Raw genomic sequence first — 16354 nt, forward strand, 5'->3', positions numbered from 1 at the left:
TGCTCCTAACAATGGCATTCCTTATAGTACCACTCCTCCTAAAGCTAATGATGGGATTCATCAAAGTTGAAGCCTTCAGGGACTCATCCTGCACCAGCATCTGCCAGTTATTCAGGATGACTTTCTTAATAAGGGAATCCATGGGTGTGTAGTCAAATGTGAATACGGCCCGAGTACTTTCCTGGTTATCCTGTCTAGTTCTTCTCTTTTTCTTGCTGCAGTCACTTTGCTTCAATCCCGCTACTCTCTGATAGGCTACATCAATAACACCCTCCAGGTAACTCCTCCGCAAGAACCAGGATTTAAGATCTAAACACTGCTTCTTGAACTCATTGCCATCTGAGATTATCCTTCTCAAGCGCGGAAATTGCCCGAAGGGGACTGCCTTTTTCACATGGGACGGATGGAAGCTATCATATCGCTGCAAGGAATTCGTGGAGGTAGGTTTCCTGAAAACACTGATGCAAATATCGCCATATTTTACACTTATATTAACATCCAAAAATTTCTATTCACTATGGTGAATCTGGCTACTAAACCTCATATTCATATCATTGGTGGTATTCAGGAACTCCACCAATTCACAAAACTTCGGTTCCGTACTCGTCCAGATTATGAGCACGTCATCGATGTACCTAAGGAACAGCCTGATATACTGAACGAAGGGATTGCTAATGGTAAATACAGATTTTTCCTCAAGAGTAGCTAAAAACAGATTTGCAAAGGTGCATGAAACAGGGGTACCCATGGCGGTTCCTGACACCTGTCGGTACCACTTGCGGTCAAAAGTAAATGCACTGTGTGTGAGAATAAATCTCAAAGCTTGCATTACAAAATTATTGGGATCCCCACTGCCACCAGCTTTTTCCAGAGCACTGCGGATACACTGCACTCCCAGTTCCTGAGGAATTCTAATGTATAAACTTTCAACATCTATGGATGCAAGTAAATATCCAGTTTGCCACTTAACATCTTTTAAGGCCTCTAATAGGTCACCGGTGTCCTCCAGGTATGAAGGTATCCCCTTCAATAAAGGTCGCAACAACCAGTCCAGAAACTGAGACAACGATTCAGTCACAGACCCAATACCCGTCATAACGGGCCGTCCTGGAGGACTCACCAGTGACTTATGGATTTTAGGAATACAGTACCAAACAGGTACAGTGGGAAACTATGGGTACAGTCTCTCTGCAGTGCTCCGGGGCAGGAAGCCACTATCAACGTAACGCCAAAGTAAAGATCTCGGCTGCTGCTGGTACTTGTGAGTGGGATTAGGCAGGAGGGGTTCATAAGTACCGGTATCATGCAAATTCCTATCTGTCTCCCCAAGATATGCATCCCTATACAAGACCACTATACTACCGCCCTTGTCCGCCGGTTTGATTACCAGGTCGCTACGCTGCTTAAGCCATAGCAGGGCTGCCTGTTCTCCTACAGTAAGATTAGACTTACACTCTGGATAAATCAAGGCTTTAATTTCCCAGACTACTACCGGAAGGCAAGGGCGGGATGAAAGTGGATCTAACTCCTTTGGTGAAGCGCTCGTTCACACTGGGCGGATCCTGCTGGCGGTCAAACTCGCATCCCTGTAGTTCTAAGTTCTATGGGTGAGTGTGTAAAGATACGTATTTGACGTTTTGTGTTTTGATTGTGTTTTAATTGTCTTAATAATCATTCACCTGTGGATGGTCATGTGATTGGAGTTGAGAGGGTGTGAGGTATATCTCACGCCCACACCGGATCATTGCAGGCTTGACAAGCGCGAGGTGCGCGAAACGGCTGTAGCCTGACTATTTGTGCAGTGCCTGGGTCCGACCTGTTTTATCTTCAATAAAGCGAGTGCAGCTTTTTTATTCCTCTAACCCTCAAGTCTCTATTCGAGTTCGTGGAGCAGAGCACCACTGTTTGTAGTTATTTTGCTCGTGCTTTCAAGGGTCTATTGGACTTTATACACACTTAGCAGTACCAGCTGCGTTTTTCTTGATGGACTTTGTGTGGTCTGAATACTTACAGTTGCAAGAAAAAGTATGTGAACCCTTTGGAATGATATGGATTTCTGCACAAATTGGTCATAAAATGTGATCTGATCTTCATCTAAGTCACAACAATAGACAATCACAGTCTGCTTAAACTAATAACACTCAAATAATTAAATGTTACCATGTTTTTATTGAACACACCATGTAAACATTCACAGTGCAGGTGGAAAAAGTATGTGAACCCTTGGATTTAATAACTGGTTGAACCTCCTTTGGCAGCAATAACTTCAACCAAACGTTTCCTGTAGTTGCAGATCAGACGTGCACAACGGTCAGAAGTAATTCTTGACCATTCCTCTTTACAGAACTGTTTCAGTTCAGCAATATTCTTGGGATGTCTGGTGTGAATCGCTTTCTTGAGGTCATGCCACAGCATCTCACTTGGGTTGAGGTCAGGACTCTGACTGGGCCACTCCAGAAGGCGTATTTTCTTCTGTTTAAGCCATTCTGTTGTTGATTTACTTCTATGCTTTGGGTCGTTGTCCTGTTGCAACACCCATCTTCTGTTGAGCTTCAGCTGGTGGACAGATGGTCTTAAGTTCTCCTGCAAAATGTCTTGATAAACTTGGGAATTCATTTTTCCTTCGATGATAGCAATCCGTCCAGGCCCTGACGCAGCAAAGCAGCCCCAAACCATGATGCCCCCACCACCATACTTCACAGTTGGGATGAGGTTTTGATGTTTGTGTGCTGTGCCTCTTTTTCGCCACACATAGTGTTATGTGTTTCTTCCAAACAACTCAACTTTGGTTTCATCTGTCCACAGAATATTTTGCCAGTACTGCTCTGGAACATCCAGGTGCTCTTGTGCAAACTATAAACATGCAGCAATGTTTTTTTGGGACAGCAGTGGCTTCCTCTGTGGTATCCTCCCATTAAATGCATTCTTGTTTAGTGTTTTACATATCGTAGATTCGCTAACAGGGATGTTAGCATATGCCAGAGACTTTTGTAAGTCTTTAGCTGACACTCTAGGATTCTTCTTCACCTCATTGAGCAGTCTGCGCTGTGCTCTTGCAGTCATCTTTATAGGACGGCCATTCCTAGGGAGAGTAGCAGCAGTGCTGAACTTTCTCCATTTATAGACAATTTGTCTTACCATGGACTGATGAACAGCAAGGCTTTTGGAAATACTTTTATAACCCTTTCCAGCTTTATGCAAGTCATCAATTCTTAATCGTAGGTCTTCTGAGAGCTCTTTTGTGAGAGGCATCATTGACATCAGGCAATGCTTCTTGTGAAAAGCAAACCCAGAAGCATTGTTTTTATTATAGGGCAGGGCAACTTTAAGCAACACCTCCAATCTCATCTCATTGATTGGACTCCAGTTGGCTGACACTTAACTCCAATTAGCTCTTGGAGATGTCATTAGTCTAGGCGGGGCTCACATACTTTTTCCACCTGCACTGTGAATGTTTACATGGTGTGTTCAATAAAAACATGGTAACATTTAATTCTTTGTGTGTTATTAGTTTAAGCAGACTGTGATTGTCTATTGTTGTGACTTAGATGAAGATCAGATCACATTTTATGACCAATTTGTGCAGAAATCCATATCATTCCAAAGGGTTCACATACTTGTTCTTGCAACTGTATGTCAGTGCATTTTCACTTTGTAATTATGGGGCACTGGGTGCAGAAAAACTTGAACTTTTTTGAGCACAAGGCTGCAACATAACAAAATGTGAAAAAAGTGAAAGGGACTGAAGACTTTCCGAATGCATTATAACTACCAGTTCGCCTGCCAATTTCAATACAATTTAGAACTCCTAATGAAAGCCTAACCTGTACCGCTCCCATTTTTACTGGCAACCGTTTGTTTTAGCGAGTTCATGCTGTTACTCAGTAGTGTCTAATAGGCAATAAATAAAGAAAAAACCGAGTTCTGCCAAATTCCTGGTGTCAACAAATACCAGTGACCGTAACAAAATTCTATTTATAAAGAGGGTCCTAAAGGTGAATGGTACAGGACGGGCCATGAAAAAGTATGGCAAGATGAACGAGCAAGTGGATTGTTTTTTTTTTTTTTTTAATTACCCACAAGTCTGGGTGTGGCCTGGCTGCTGACCGAGATGGCTGCATGAAAGAGGAGCTCCTGCACCGCAGCGACGTTTACACAGCAGGCCCAGCTCCAAAACTTCTTAGTGGAAGATTTAAGTGCCTCCTGCCTTCTCTATTGTCCCCAGCTACTATGGGGAAGTCCAAAAGGTCTCTGCCCAAGCTACAATACGGGCCTGCGGACTCCTTCTTCACCAGAGGCAGAGGGAAAGATGGCGCCGGCCTCATAACTGAATCCCCGCCGGCTTCTCCTATCAGCACTCCATCGCCTACACCTGAGGCCCGCTCTCCGTCCCCATCGGATCACTTGGGACTCGCTTACCTTCTCCATGGACCTTCTCCATGGACCTGCCGAAGTAGCAGAGCTTGCACATGCGGTCCAAGATGGCGCCCGATCTCCCACAGACAGCGCTGACCTCCTTGCATGGCCGCATCTCAGTGACTCTCACCGATTAACCCGGGATCCCTCTGGCTCCACCGGAAAACAGGTCAGTGATTCACTCAGCAAATCATCCACTGCTGGTCAGCCTGAGGACCCATTCCACAAGCTACCTACCTCTGATAAAATAGTCACTGAAGACTCTCTAAAAGCAATGCTGCTGGCCCTGAAATTCTCCCTTAATGCAGATATGGAGAAACTGATTAACCCTATCACTATGAGGATCCAGACAGCAGAAGGCAAAATTAGCCATATTGAAACAAAGATAGGTGAATTCGCGTCATCTCAAAATGAGATCATAGACGCACACAATGACATGGCTGACCAGCTTGAGGCCATTAATTTAAAGTTGGCAGACATGGAAGATCGCTCTAGGCGAAATAATATAAAGTTTAGAGGCATCCCTGAAGATGTGGTCCCTGAGGAACTGCAACCATACTTGAAAGGCCTCATGAAAGTACTGCTGCCACAGATCCCAGTACCTGACATGATTATTGATCGGGCCCACAGAATACCAAAACCTCCTCACTTAAGGCCGCACATCCCGCGCGACACCCTTGCGCGGATCCATTTCTTTCATACCAAGGAAGCCATGATGTCAGCCGCGCGAAAGAAGCAACCGCTTCCTGCGCCTTATCAGAAGATCAAGCTCTTCACTGATTTATCAAGATACACGCTTCGACGGCGCAGAGAGCTAATACCTATAACTTCAGCCCTCCAAGATAGAATAAAGAAATAAATATATCACCAGTCCGCAATAATGCTATGCAGCAGGTCCGAAAAGTGATGTGGGTTCAATCACGTTATAAACAAGTACAATATATGGGGTTCGGACCGCGCTTCTGGTCCAGGTCAGTGTGCAAGTTCTTAGTCCTTCTTACTTCCTCGTTTACAAAGAGAGCCTGAGGGCTGCAAATATCCCTCAAGTAGATATCCTGCAACCAATGGAATTATAATAGTGTGAGTCCGTATGTAACAGTAACCTGCATTGCACTGATTATACTCACACAATGCGTATCACACAAGGCGTAAATGTAATCCCTCCGTGGTAAGTTGCTCTTGTTCTGTCGGAACAGCCACGTTTCCATACAATCTGGTTAGATCCCCACACGGACTCAAATGATGTATACCTCAGACAAATCTATATTTCTTTTCTTCAGATTCCTGAAAGTTTTCTGTGGACAAGAATGGCTTCTGCAATAGTGAAGCTCCGTATTACTTGTTAAAAACTTTTTATTTGTCCATACTTACAAGACAACTTTCTTAAAACAGCTTTTTAAAACACATAAAATTCCCAGCGTCTGCTGCTTCTGCCCGACCCGGGTTTCACTCCTAGAGCTTCGTCAGGGGCACACTTGTTTTCACCCTCCCCCTCCTTCTTATTCGTCCATTGCAACTAATCAGGAGTCAGGTGTGTTCCTCCACAATGTTTTCCTATCCTGCTATTAACCCTATACTGGACTCTCCTCATCCCCAGGGGAAAGAAGGCGGATGTTATTAAGTCCCCATTCACATGAGCATGCTTTTTTATATATAGTTTTTTCGCTAATTCAATACAGCTTGCAGGTCGAAATCCACATTTAGACCTCCCGGCTGCAGTGTACCTAATTCATATATCCACTTGGTTTCTTGCCTATTGATTTTTTCCAAAAGACTGCCTCCCCTCCAATGGTTTTGTACGGATTCCACTCCCATAAACTTTAGACCTTCTGGGTTTTTTTGGTGGTATTTTTTATAATGGGCCGATACTCCATGACTTTCAAGACCTTTTTTTATGTTTCTTATGTGTTCCTGTATGCAGACTTTTAGAGGTCTAATAGTCCGTCCAACATACTGGAGGCCACAAGGGCACTCCAGTACATATACAACCCCTTTACTATGACAAGTCATCTCACCTACTACTTCTAATTGTTTATCTTTATTGGTACTTTTAATTAGCGTATTCTTTTGTAATTTTTCTGTTCTTTTTCTGTTCTTGCATGGAATGCAAAAGCCACACCAATTAAAGCTGTTTTTCGTTTTTTTATTCTTGTATTTATTTTCAAAGCGATTTGCGCTGTGTACCAATTTATTTTTTAAGTTGGGAGCCTTTTTATAGATGACTGTCGGTTGTTCAGGAATTACACGTCCCAATACTGGGTCATTTTTTAAAATCGACCAGTTCTTTCTGATTGCGTTTTTCAGTTCACCAGAACACTGTGTGAACTGGGTTATGAATGAAAAACGGAAATCCATGGTCTTCTCTATTCTTTTAAGTTTATTGGGGGTTCCCTCTTGCTGTTCAGTTACATCTTTTATGCACCTCTCCAGGTCTTCATTTTTATAGCCTTTTTCCACAAAGTGCTCCTTTATTACATTGCTTTGTTTTTTAAAAATCGCCGGACTCACACTATTATAATTCCATTGGTTGCAGGATATCTATTTGAGGGATATTTGCAGCCCTCAGGCTCTCTTTGTAAACGAGGAAGTAAGAAGGACTAAGAACTTGCACACTGACCTGGACCAGAAGCGCGGTCCGAACCCCATATATTGTACTTCTCCAAGATAGAGATGTCCCTTATAAGTGGGGCTACCCCCTGAAATTGCTCATCCGTAGAAACGGACAAGTTCATGCGATCAAAAATATTGATGAAGGAAAGCAACTCCTCCAACTCTGGGGTATCCCTCTTTCCTCAAAATCTACTGGGAATGATCCCCAGGCTTTGCACGCATCTCATCCACCCTCTTCAGAAACCTAAAGATGAAAATTTTCCTTTGTCTTCAACATTTTTACACGAAATGGACTTTCTGAGATCAATGTCCTCCACCTGATGGCAGAACTACTAAAGATAAGATTTTCACTACTGGGCCACTTTTCTGCAGCCCTCATGTGATCGGTGCAACCTCCTGCCTATTTCTACTTGTTCTTCTACCTCGTTGGCACTGGCGTTGGACTTTCGCCCCTAATCCATTTGGGTGACGTGATTTGTTGCCTTAAAAAATTCCTAGCTTACTCTCTCTGTTACAGCTGTCCCCCTTTTATCTCTATCTCATAACCTCAACCTTACCTCCCCCATTTTCCCTGTGTATGTGATACCTGTCCAGAAACTCTGGGTACAACCTGTTTGATATTATATATTTGCGGTATATTGATATAACGTTGTATCTCCATTGTTCTCCTGACCTGTAGGTTGTTTCCTGCGTACAGTGATGGGTCTCAAGATTATGAGCCTTAATGACAAAGGCCTCAACTGTCCCCAAAAGCGAGCATCTCTTTGGTCCGAAGCACTAGCCTCTCATGCGGATGTGTTGTGTGTGCAGGAATTCCACCTACTCCAGGCCGATGCTTTTCGAATCCACCACTGCCTCTTTTCGAATATATTTCATTCACACTTCTCCAGGAAAAAACGAGGTACTTTCATTGCAGTTAAAAACACAGTAGCATTTACCCCAATTACCTCCAAAGTGGCCCCTTCTGGCCGTTATGTCATACTAGTCTGCTCCATAAATAATGTAGTGTACACTCTAGTCAATGTATACGCCCCTAATTCACATCAGCTAACATTTTTACATAAAGTAATGCGCCAGGTTAATTCACTTAAGCAAGGTAAATTGATTATTTGTGGAGACTTTAATTCCGTCCTCCAAACTGCCCTTGACTCTACCTCCTCTTCCCGTAGAGCGGACACAGGAATAGCCTCCTTTTTACAGTCAGAGGGATTGACTGACATATGGAGAGCCCAACATAGCATGGAGAGAGACTATACTTTCTTCTCCGCCTCACACCTCTCATATTCCCGGATAGATTTATTCCTAGTTGACCACACCTCACTACTTCACACACTCTCCACAGATATAGGTCTAATAAAATGGTCGGATCATGCCCCCATCACGATTACTCTGGATGAACAATTTCAGTCTCATAGGGCTCCAGTGTGGAGAAATAATACTTTTCTCTTTAATAATCCTAAGCACACTGCAGAATTATCTGCACACCTTCGCGAATTCTTTCAGTTTAATGTTGGCTCAGTCTCGAATAATTTTATATTGTGGCAAGCCCATAAAGCTTTTATGAGAGGTTCCCTGATAAAATTAAACATTAATTTAAAGAAGCAGAGAGAGGGAAATAACACTAACTTTGAGAGAGATTGCTGATCTAGAGAGTATTAACAAAATCTCCCCTACACCACAGGGCTCCAATTCCCTCCGAACGGCGCGGAATAAACTAAGTGCTCTGCTCCTTCAAAATTACAACAAATCTCTCCTTAGAATGAAATCCAAATTCTATTCCCAAGGCAATAAGGCGGGTCGTCTCCTAGCTCAGCAGCTAAAAAAGCAACAATCCAAATCAAAAATCCCGTATTTGCTTCACCCGGTTACTAAAGCAAAACTACTAGACCCAAGAGACATAGCAAATCAATTTAAATTATATTACCAATCCCTATATAACTTAAAAGATCATACCCCACTTCCACAAAACTATTTAGCTTTAATAGATTAATTTCTTTCCAAAGCTTCCCTGCCTGTCCTTACTGATTCACAGCTTCAGTCCCTTAATGCCCCTATCTCCTCTCAGGAACTGACTAAAGTAGTCTCGTCTCTGCCGCTGGGTAAGTCTCCAGGCCCTGACGGCTTGTCCAATGAATACTTTCGTCACTTCCTACCTGATCTCCTCCCTCATTTATTGGAACTTTTCAACCGTGTCATGGAGGGTGATTCCTTCCCTCCAGACATGCTCGAAGCATTAGTAGTTACTATACCCAAGCCTGGTAAAACACCTGATATACCCCAAAATTTTAGGCCAATCTCATTGTTAAATTCCGATATCAAACTTTTCGCCAAGCTCATTGCAAGCAGACTCTCCCCTTTGCTTCCCTCCCTGATCCACTCGGACCAGACCGGCTTTGTGGCAGGTAGACAAGCTTCTGACAACACCAGGCGCATAATAGACTTGGTCAATTTTGCAGAAGTACATACCCTTCCTATGCTTGTAGTGACCCTGGACGCTGAAAAGGCGTTTGACCGCTTGCACTGGGAATACGCTTTTTCAGCTCTTAAATGGATGGGCTTTTCAGGGCAGATAACTAATGCTATTAACAGCTTATATTCCCATCCATCGGCGAAAGTATGGATCAACGGAATCCTCTCAGACCCCTTCATTATAACAAATGGATCGAGGCAGGGATGTCCCCTGTCTCCGCTCCTATTTATCCTTGCGTTAGAACCATTGGCACAACATATTAGAACCTTACCCACCGTTTCTGGAGTTGAGATTGGTAGCAGATCCCACACTATTTCCCTATACGCAGATGATATCATACTTACTTTGACAAATCCCTCACAATCCTTATCAGCTGCACTCAATGTAATTTCCCACTATGGATCCCTTTCATATTATAAGATTAATGGTTCAAAATCACAGGCCCTTCCTATAAACATTTCGCCCACTGATCAAGCCACTTTAAAAGCCACTTTTGACCTCGACTGGCAATCCTCGGAGATATCTTATTTGGGAGTTAAGATCACCTCGCCCTGCTCTCTACTCTACACGCGCAATTATGTTCCCATTCTAGCCACCATGTCCACGGACTTCGCGAGCTTCTCTATGCAAATGGTTTCTTGGGTGGGTAGGATAGCATCTTTCCAGATGATGACCCTACCGAAAATTATTTATATCTTTCGAGCCCTCCCAATTCCGATCCCTGCTGCATTTTTTCAAAGAGCTCAAGCTTTGCTGGGTAAATATATTTGGGGAAACTCTAAACCTTGAGTGGCTCGAGAACTTCTAACTAGGAGGAAGCATGCAGGTGGGGCGGGTCTCCCCGACATTAAAGATTATTTTGTGGCAATAGGCCTTTCATTTACTAGGGAATGGTGGGCGTCTAATAACGAAAAAGCGTGGCAGCAGATTGAACTTCACGCACTAAAACAAGTTCATATTAGAGATTACCTGATTCATCTGTTATGGGGTCCTGCCTCCCCTGCACATCCTTTTCTTACGATATCACATGCTGGTGCTCTTTGGACTAAAATTCATAATACATCAAAAGATACATCGACACAATTCTTTAAAATCACCTCAACTCACGCGATTGAATTGTCTATACGAGACATTAGTCTAGCATCATGGCGGGATAGAGGAATTGACACTATCTCCCAAATGATGGAAGATCAATCCCTTCTTCCCTTTGCTACTCTTCAAAGCGCTTTCGCCCTACCTCATTCTGAATTCTATACATATTTGAGAATCCGACATTTCTTATCAAAGATCTTACAATCCCCCCCACAAGTCGACCTGTCGATCTTGCGACTATTTCAATTTCGTTCTCTATTTAAGCGACATTCCACGAGACACCTATATGATTTACTGGGAGATAAAGCTACCTTCACTAAATCCCCTCCCATCCATAGATGGGAAAAATAACTAAAGAAGTCCTTCCCTGATGAATCCTGGACTGCTGCCATAGGATTTATCGTGTCAAACTTCAAATGTGTAACCCATTATGAAGCAGGTTTAAAAACCATTCTTCACTGGTACTTTACACCCCAGAGACTTCATATAATTTACCCCTCCACTTCCCCTTACTGCTGGAGGAATTGTGGCGGAGCTGGTTCATTGCTCCATATTCTTTGGTCCTGCCCTATCCTCACTGAGTACTGGAAAAACATCTTCCGACTTGTTTCTAACCTAATAAACCACAGGGTGGACCCTTGCCCAGAGTTGGCCTTGCTGTTTTTAGGGATTAATGAGATCCCCTCTCCCCATAGACAGATTACAGGCCATATTCTACTCAGCGCTAAACTGGTCATTACCAGACATTGGAAAAATCCAACTCCTCCTTCTGTTTCTGAAGTTATACAATAGATAAATCCGACTTGTATATACGAACACTCCTTACCCTCATCAATTATTCCTATTTAATTCAGACAAGCGGCCTGGAGTGGGTGGACCTGTAGTGCTCTCTATTCTTCCTAATATAGGTTGCCCTGACTGTCTGTTGAGATGACAAGATTGCGACCAGAAGCCCCAAGTCTTTCCCTCTTGTTTTTCCCCTTCCCTTTTCCTTTCCTTTCATCTGCTCTCACCCCTCTCTTCTCAGGTCTCATTGTACCTATTTGTTCTGTGGCCTTCCACAGCTTCTAGTTATGATTCGTCTTGTTGGCGGTCACCAAATTAGTGACGGCTATGTTCTGTTTTATTGTTCAAATGCACTTCATGATGGCGCTGAGTAAACAGACTTTATGAAGATACTTCAGTGCTACACCTGCCTTATAAATAGCGTGTATTATTACTATGTCCAACTTGTTTACTATACCATTAGCTCATGCTATTACCAAAAATTGTGGCTGTGTCCACTAACTGCTAACATGTCCATATACTTTCATATATATCATGTGGCTGCGTCCACACCTATTGCTTTTATATCCTTTGTTTTATAGTGCTGATAAAATAAAAACTATAGAAACTAATTACCAACAAGTCACAAAAGATGGTGAAAGCGGTCCCCATTTACGTCAATGCATCTATGGGCACGTCGGACTATATTGACTGATACTGCTTGCAGCTCTTCAACAGTGATGCTGCAGAGGAAAAAATGTCCTGCTTTTTCCAACAAGATGGGGTCACATGCCGCACCTCACAGAACTCACTGGCCCGGGTTCATGAACTGTTTACGGAGGAGCGAACTGTGAGCAAGGGGTTATGGCCACCACGTTCCCCAGACTTGTCCACATGCGATATTTATTTGTGGGGAAATTTAATACAGAAAGTGTCCGCTAACAATCCATATCCCCTGGATGAACTCAAGGAAAACATCACAAACACCATCTGCAGCATCACAAGCAGTATCCGCCGACATAACTTCAAAATTAAATGTCCGCTTCACACGTCCGTAGTGTATTGCGGATCCGCAATAAACCCGGCCGGCACCCCCATAGAAATGCCTATTCTTGTCCGCAATTGCGGACAAGAATAGGATATGTTAAATTTTTTTTACTGAGCCACGGACCGGAAGATCGCCGGCATGCTCCGGAAATCCGGATGCAGACAGCACACTGTGTGCTGTCCGCATCCATTCCGTCCCCTTAGAAAATGAATGGGTCCGCACCCGTTCCGCACAATTGCGGAACGTATGCGGACCAGAATTGCAGACGTGTGACTAGAGCCTTATAATGTGTTATAACGTTAGTGCATTTATTTTGCAATCTGATTCAAGGTGAGAAGAAGATATGCTATGAAAAACACAGCTAATTTCTCATATAGTTCAATGGTTAAGAAGTAGATGTGGTGTATTGTCTGGTACTGATAATATAACTACTAGAAAGATAAAGTACGTCCTGTCCCAATGTGACCCCAAAAATAGTAGGCAGCATGAGGCCTTGTGTTTAGATCAAGTTTCTGTCCACTGTCATGTGACATCCGTTCTTCACACACACACACTATATGACCTATCCTTAGGAAGGGGGGCTTCTCCCAAAAACCCCATCAATCAGCTTCTCAGGAAAAGGGGCTACAGCGCTCAGGTAGACGATGCAGCCTCTTTCTCCTGCTGTGATGTCACATGGCCTTTGTGCCGCTCAGTCCTATTTAAAGGCGTTGGCCACTTTCTGGCTTCTGTTGATGAATGTGTATGTGTGATGACTATATGGCACTTACTCATTGTTAATAATCTGCACTTTTTTTTACACATTTTATAAGGTATTCCCCCTTGATGGCCAAGTCTTTTATGCTGTCCACATGGAGGTCCTGCCTATAAAATGGCTGCTGATGGAGGGTCAGGAAAATCACCCAGTCTCCCCCATATAAATACACTACACCTGCCACATGCACTTGTACTGTTGGGAGTTTTGTGCAGGTGCAGTGTGTTTGGAGGAAGATGAGTGATGTGTCTGGCCACATGACCCTCCATCAGCAGCCATCTTGTGGACAGGACCTCTATGTGGACAGCACAGATTTTCTTGTAGATATATAGCACACAACACAGAATATCAACAAAGACTATATTAGCAATTGCCATATTGTCATATTATATACACATTGTCATAAGTAGTCAGAAAGTGGCCAACCCCTTTAGGTGAATGGGATTTGGCCACTATACAATGTACAGCTCTGTGCCTCTTGGTATATTATACAATGAGGAGGCAGAAGCGCTCATGATCAGATATTCATAACCTATAGGATTGGTCATCAATACTTAATTTGTGGAAAACCCCTTTAATTTTCAGCTCAAGTCAATTATTTTTCCTTTCTGGTTGTCCCAATTCTCAAGTTCAGTAACTCACAGAGTGTGCTGCAGATGTCTACAAGACAACTACAAGATTGCATACCCAGGTAATACTGAGACTTGCCAAATAAATTCTACTTAGCCCTCATGCACACGACCGTTGTTTGGGTCCGTTTCAGCTGCTCGGATGCGGACCCATTCACTTCAATGGGGCCGCAAAAGATGCGGACAGCACTCCGTGTGCTGTCCGCATTCGTGGCTCCGTTCCGCGGCCCCGTTAAAAAAATATAACATGTCCTATTCTTGTCCGCGCTTTGCGGACAAGAATAGGCATTTATATTGCCGGAGCCCGTTCCGTTCCGCAAATTGCGGAAGGCAACACGGGCGGCTTCCGTTTTTTGAAGATCCGCGGTTTGTGGACCGCAAAAAACGCCACGGCCGTGTGCATGAGACCTTATTCAGTCATATTCACACACAAACACAACAGGATCCGTTTCATAGGAAGCACCCTAACCCTGAGGAAGGCCACAAATGTAGAGGGAGACCATATAACCCCTATGCCTCCTAATAAATGCCCATCATAACAATCACCTTCTTTACAAATGCTTACTTTACTACTACTATTAGAGGAGTAGCAGGTCACTCAAATTCTATTGCCAGTCCACCTGTGTAATTATGTTCATTTATCAGAGTGCAGACTACTGTAAATTGCAGCCTGTGCCATGACAGATTCACAAAGCTAAGGAAGTAATCAGAATACTAGTAAGAATGCTAACATATTAGACAGTTCCCTAATATAATAATATGGGGTTAGCAACTCATTCTAGCATTTTCTTGACAGAGAAGCCACTTGTTTGATGTAAATCCCTCCCGTGTTACTCGAACCCCCCATACATTTCTATGTTTCGGTAGTAGAAAGTGCAGCCTGTATGTATACTGAGTAATATGTCATCTTATTATTAGGACTGTAATATTATTGTACAGTTATGTTCTGCAGACAGGATGATAGTGGAGCAGGGACAACCACAAGACCTGGAGTCCCCACCTAAGGTTGTTTACAGCAGAAGGTAAATCCTGGAGGAACAGCCCACCCCCAATTTCATGGCAGGAGATAATATCTGAACTAGAAAAGGCAACCATATGGCAGTATTCATGTCTATGAAGAATCATGGTTGCATCTTAGACCCATCAACAACCTATTCAGAACATATGTACTCATCCAGTTCAGAGATGAACCTAATGGAGTGAAAGTGCTTCATTCTACATGGAGGCCACAAGGATGAACTATGATGTATGGACAGGGAAGACATCAGCATAAGTGGTGGGCAAGGGCATCTCCAGATCCTCACCTACATGCTATGTATGGGGATGAAGCTTCCAGTCATGCATTGCACATACTACCCCCATCATCCTTACCTGATTGCCAGCAGCTCATGAAGGAGGTAAGCAGCAGCAGCCAGCAGGGCTCCTCCAGTTAGGTAGAGGGTTTTCTTCCACCAGGAGTCAGATCCAAGCCCTGACATAACGCCACCGTAATCCTGCAATGGGAAAGCGACGATGTCCCCATAAAAGGAGTAGTTGTCCTCTGAGCCTATACACCAGCACAGGGAGAAGCTCTGGTTGTGGCTCAGATCAACCACGCAAGACCTGGAGGAGACTAGACCAACACCCCAGTGCATGCTGTGTGGCCTGTCCTCTGCCCCTGCACCCCGACAGATGCATCAAAGGCTGGACCCCCACAGCCAAGGGAGGCTACATAGGCAGAGAGTGAGGATGATGATGGGCAGGGAGGAGGCAGCAGCATGCAGCCAAGGATGTGCCTCTCCTCCTCCTCCTCCTCACTGGTGCCTCAGCTTCCTCTTTGTGTGCTGCTGATGTCATGCTCCATCCTCACTGATGATGCTGCTCCTTGTCTGCTGGAGTGTGAGCTGTGTGCAGGCTTTCTAGCATAGCATCTGAGAGGATGGAAATCAGTTCACTTCTCTCACTCTGTTCACACATTTTCATCATAGATGTTTCCTGACTTTCTCTTTTCCAAAGATGACAGCTGATGGCAGCCATGAAAGGAGGTAGAAATCAAGCCTTCTCTAAAAACCTACGTTTTCTCAGACCCCAGAAGAGCAAACCTGCAGTTACAGATACATAGACATATGTGCACATTGTAGGTTCTATTCATTTGGTAGATGTGCAGAATATCACCATAGGCTTTAAAGGGTATTCATGTCTGGGACAGACTGCTGCTTTATGTATTTACATAGGTTGCTAATTTAGGTTATAATGTACCATATCTTTACAGGGGTCAACGGTAACTGTCTCCCCCTCTTCTTAATAAGAGCAGCCATGTGTATGAGAGGATCAGGAGTGATCGCTGTCGACTAAACATAACTTTTGTACAGCTTTTATTATTAGGAGTCTATTATTAGTAATATATATATTATTATTATTCTGCTGGGTACTGCTGAAAGTGCCCAGGGGGTGATACTTCACTGAGAAGTAAACTCTGCATTACGCCTCATGCACACGACCGCATCCGAGCCGCAGTTTTTGCGGCTTGGATGCAGACCCATTCACTTCAATGGGGCCGCAAAAGATGCGGACAGCACTCCGTGTGCTGT

General features: G+C 43.7%; 1 protein-coding gene across 1 annotated transcript in view; it reads right to left on the bottom strand.

Annotated features, from left to right (window-relative positions):
* Nucleotides 1-15418, bottom strand: part of FAXC (failed axon connections homolog, metaxin like GST domain containing) — a 63801-nt gene extending 48383 nt beyond the window's left edge. Inside the window, exon 1 of the mRNA XM_040426830.1 lies at nt 15156-15418. Within this exon, the coding sequence (XP_040282764.1) occupies nt 15156-15418 (263 nt within the window). The remainder of the gene's footprint in view (nt 1-15155) is intronic.
* Between the last annotated feature and the right edge of the window lie 936 nt (nt 15419-16354).

This window comes from Bufo bufo, chromosome 4 (assembly GCF_905171765.1).
Source record: "Bufo bufo chromosome 4, aBufBuf1.1, whole genome shotgun sequence".
In the NCBI taxonomy this organism is placed as follows: domain Eukaryota; kingdom Metazoa; phylum Chordata; class Amphibia; order Anura; family Bufonidae; genus Bufo; species Bufo bufo.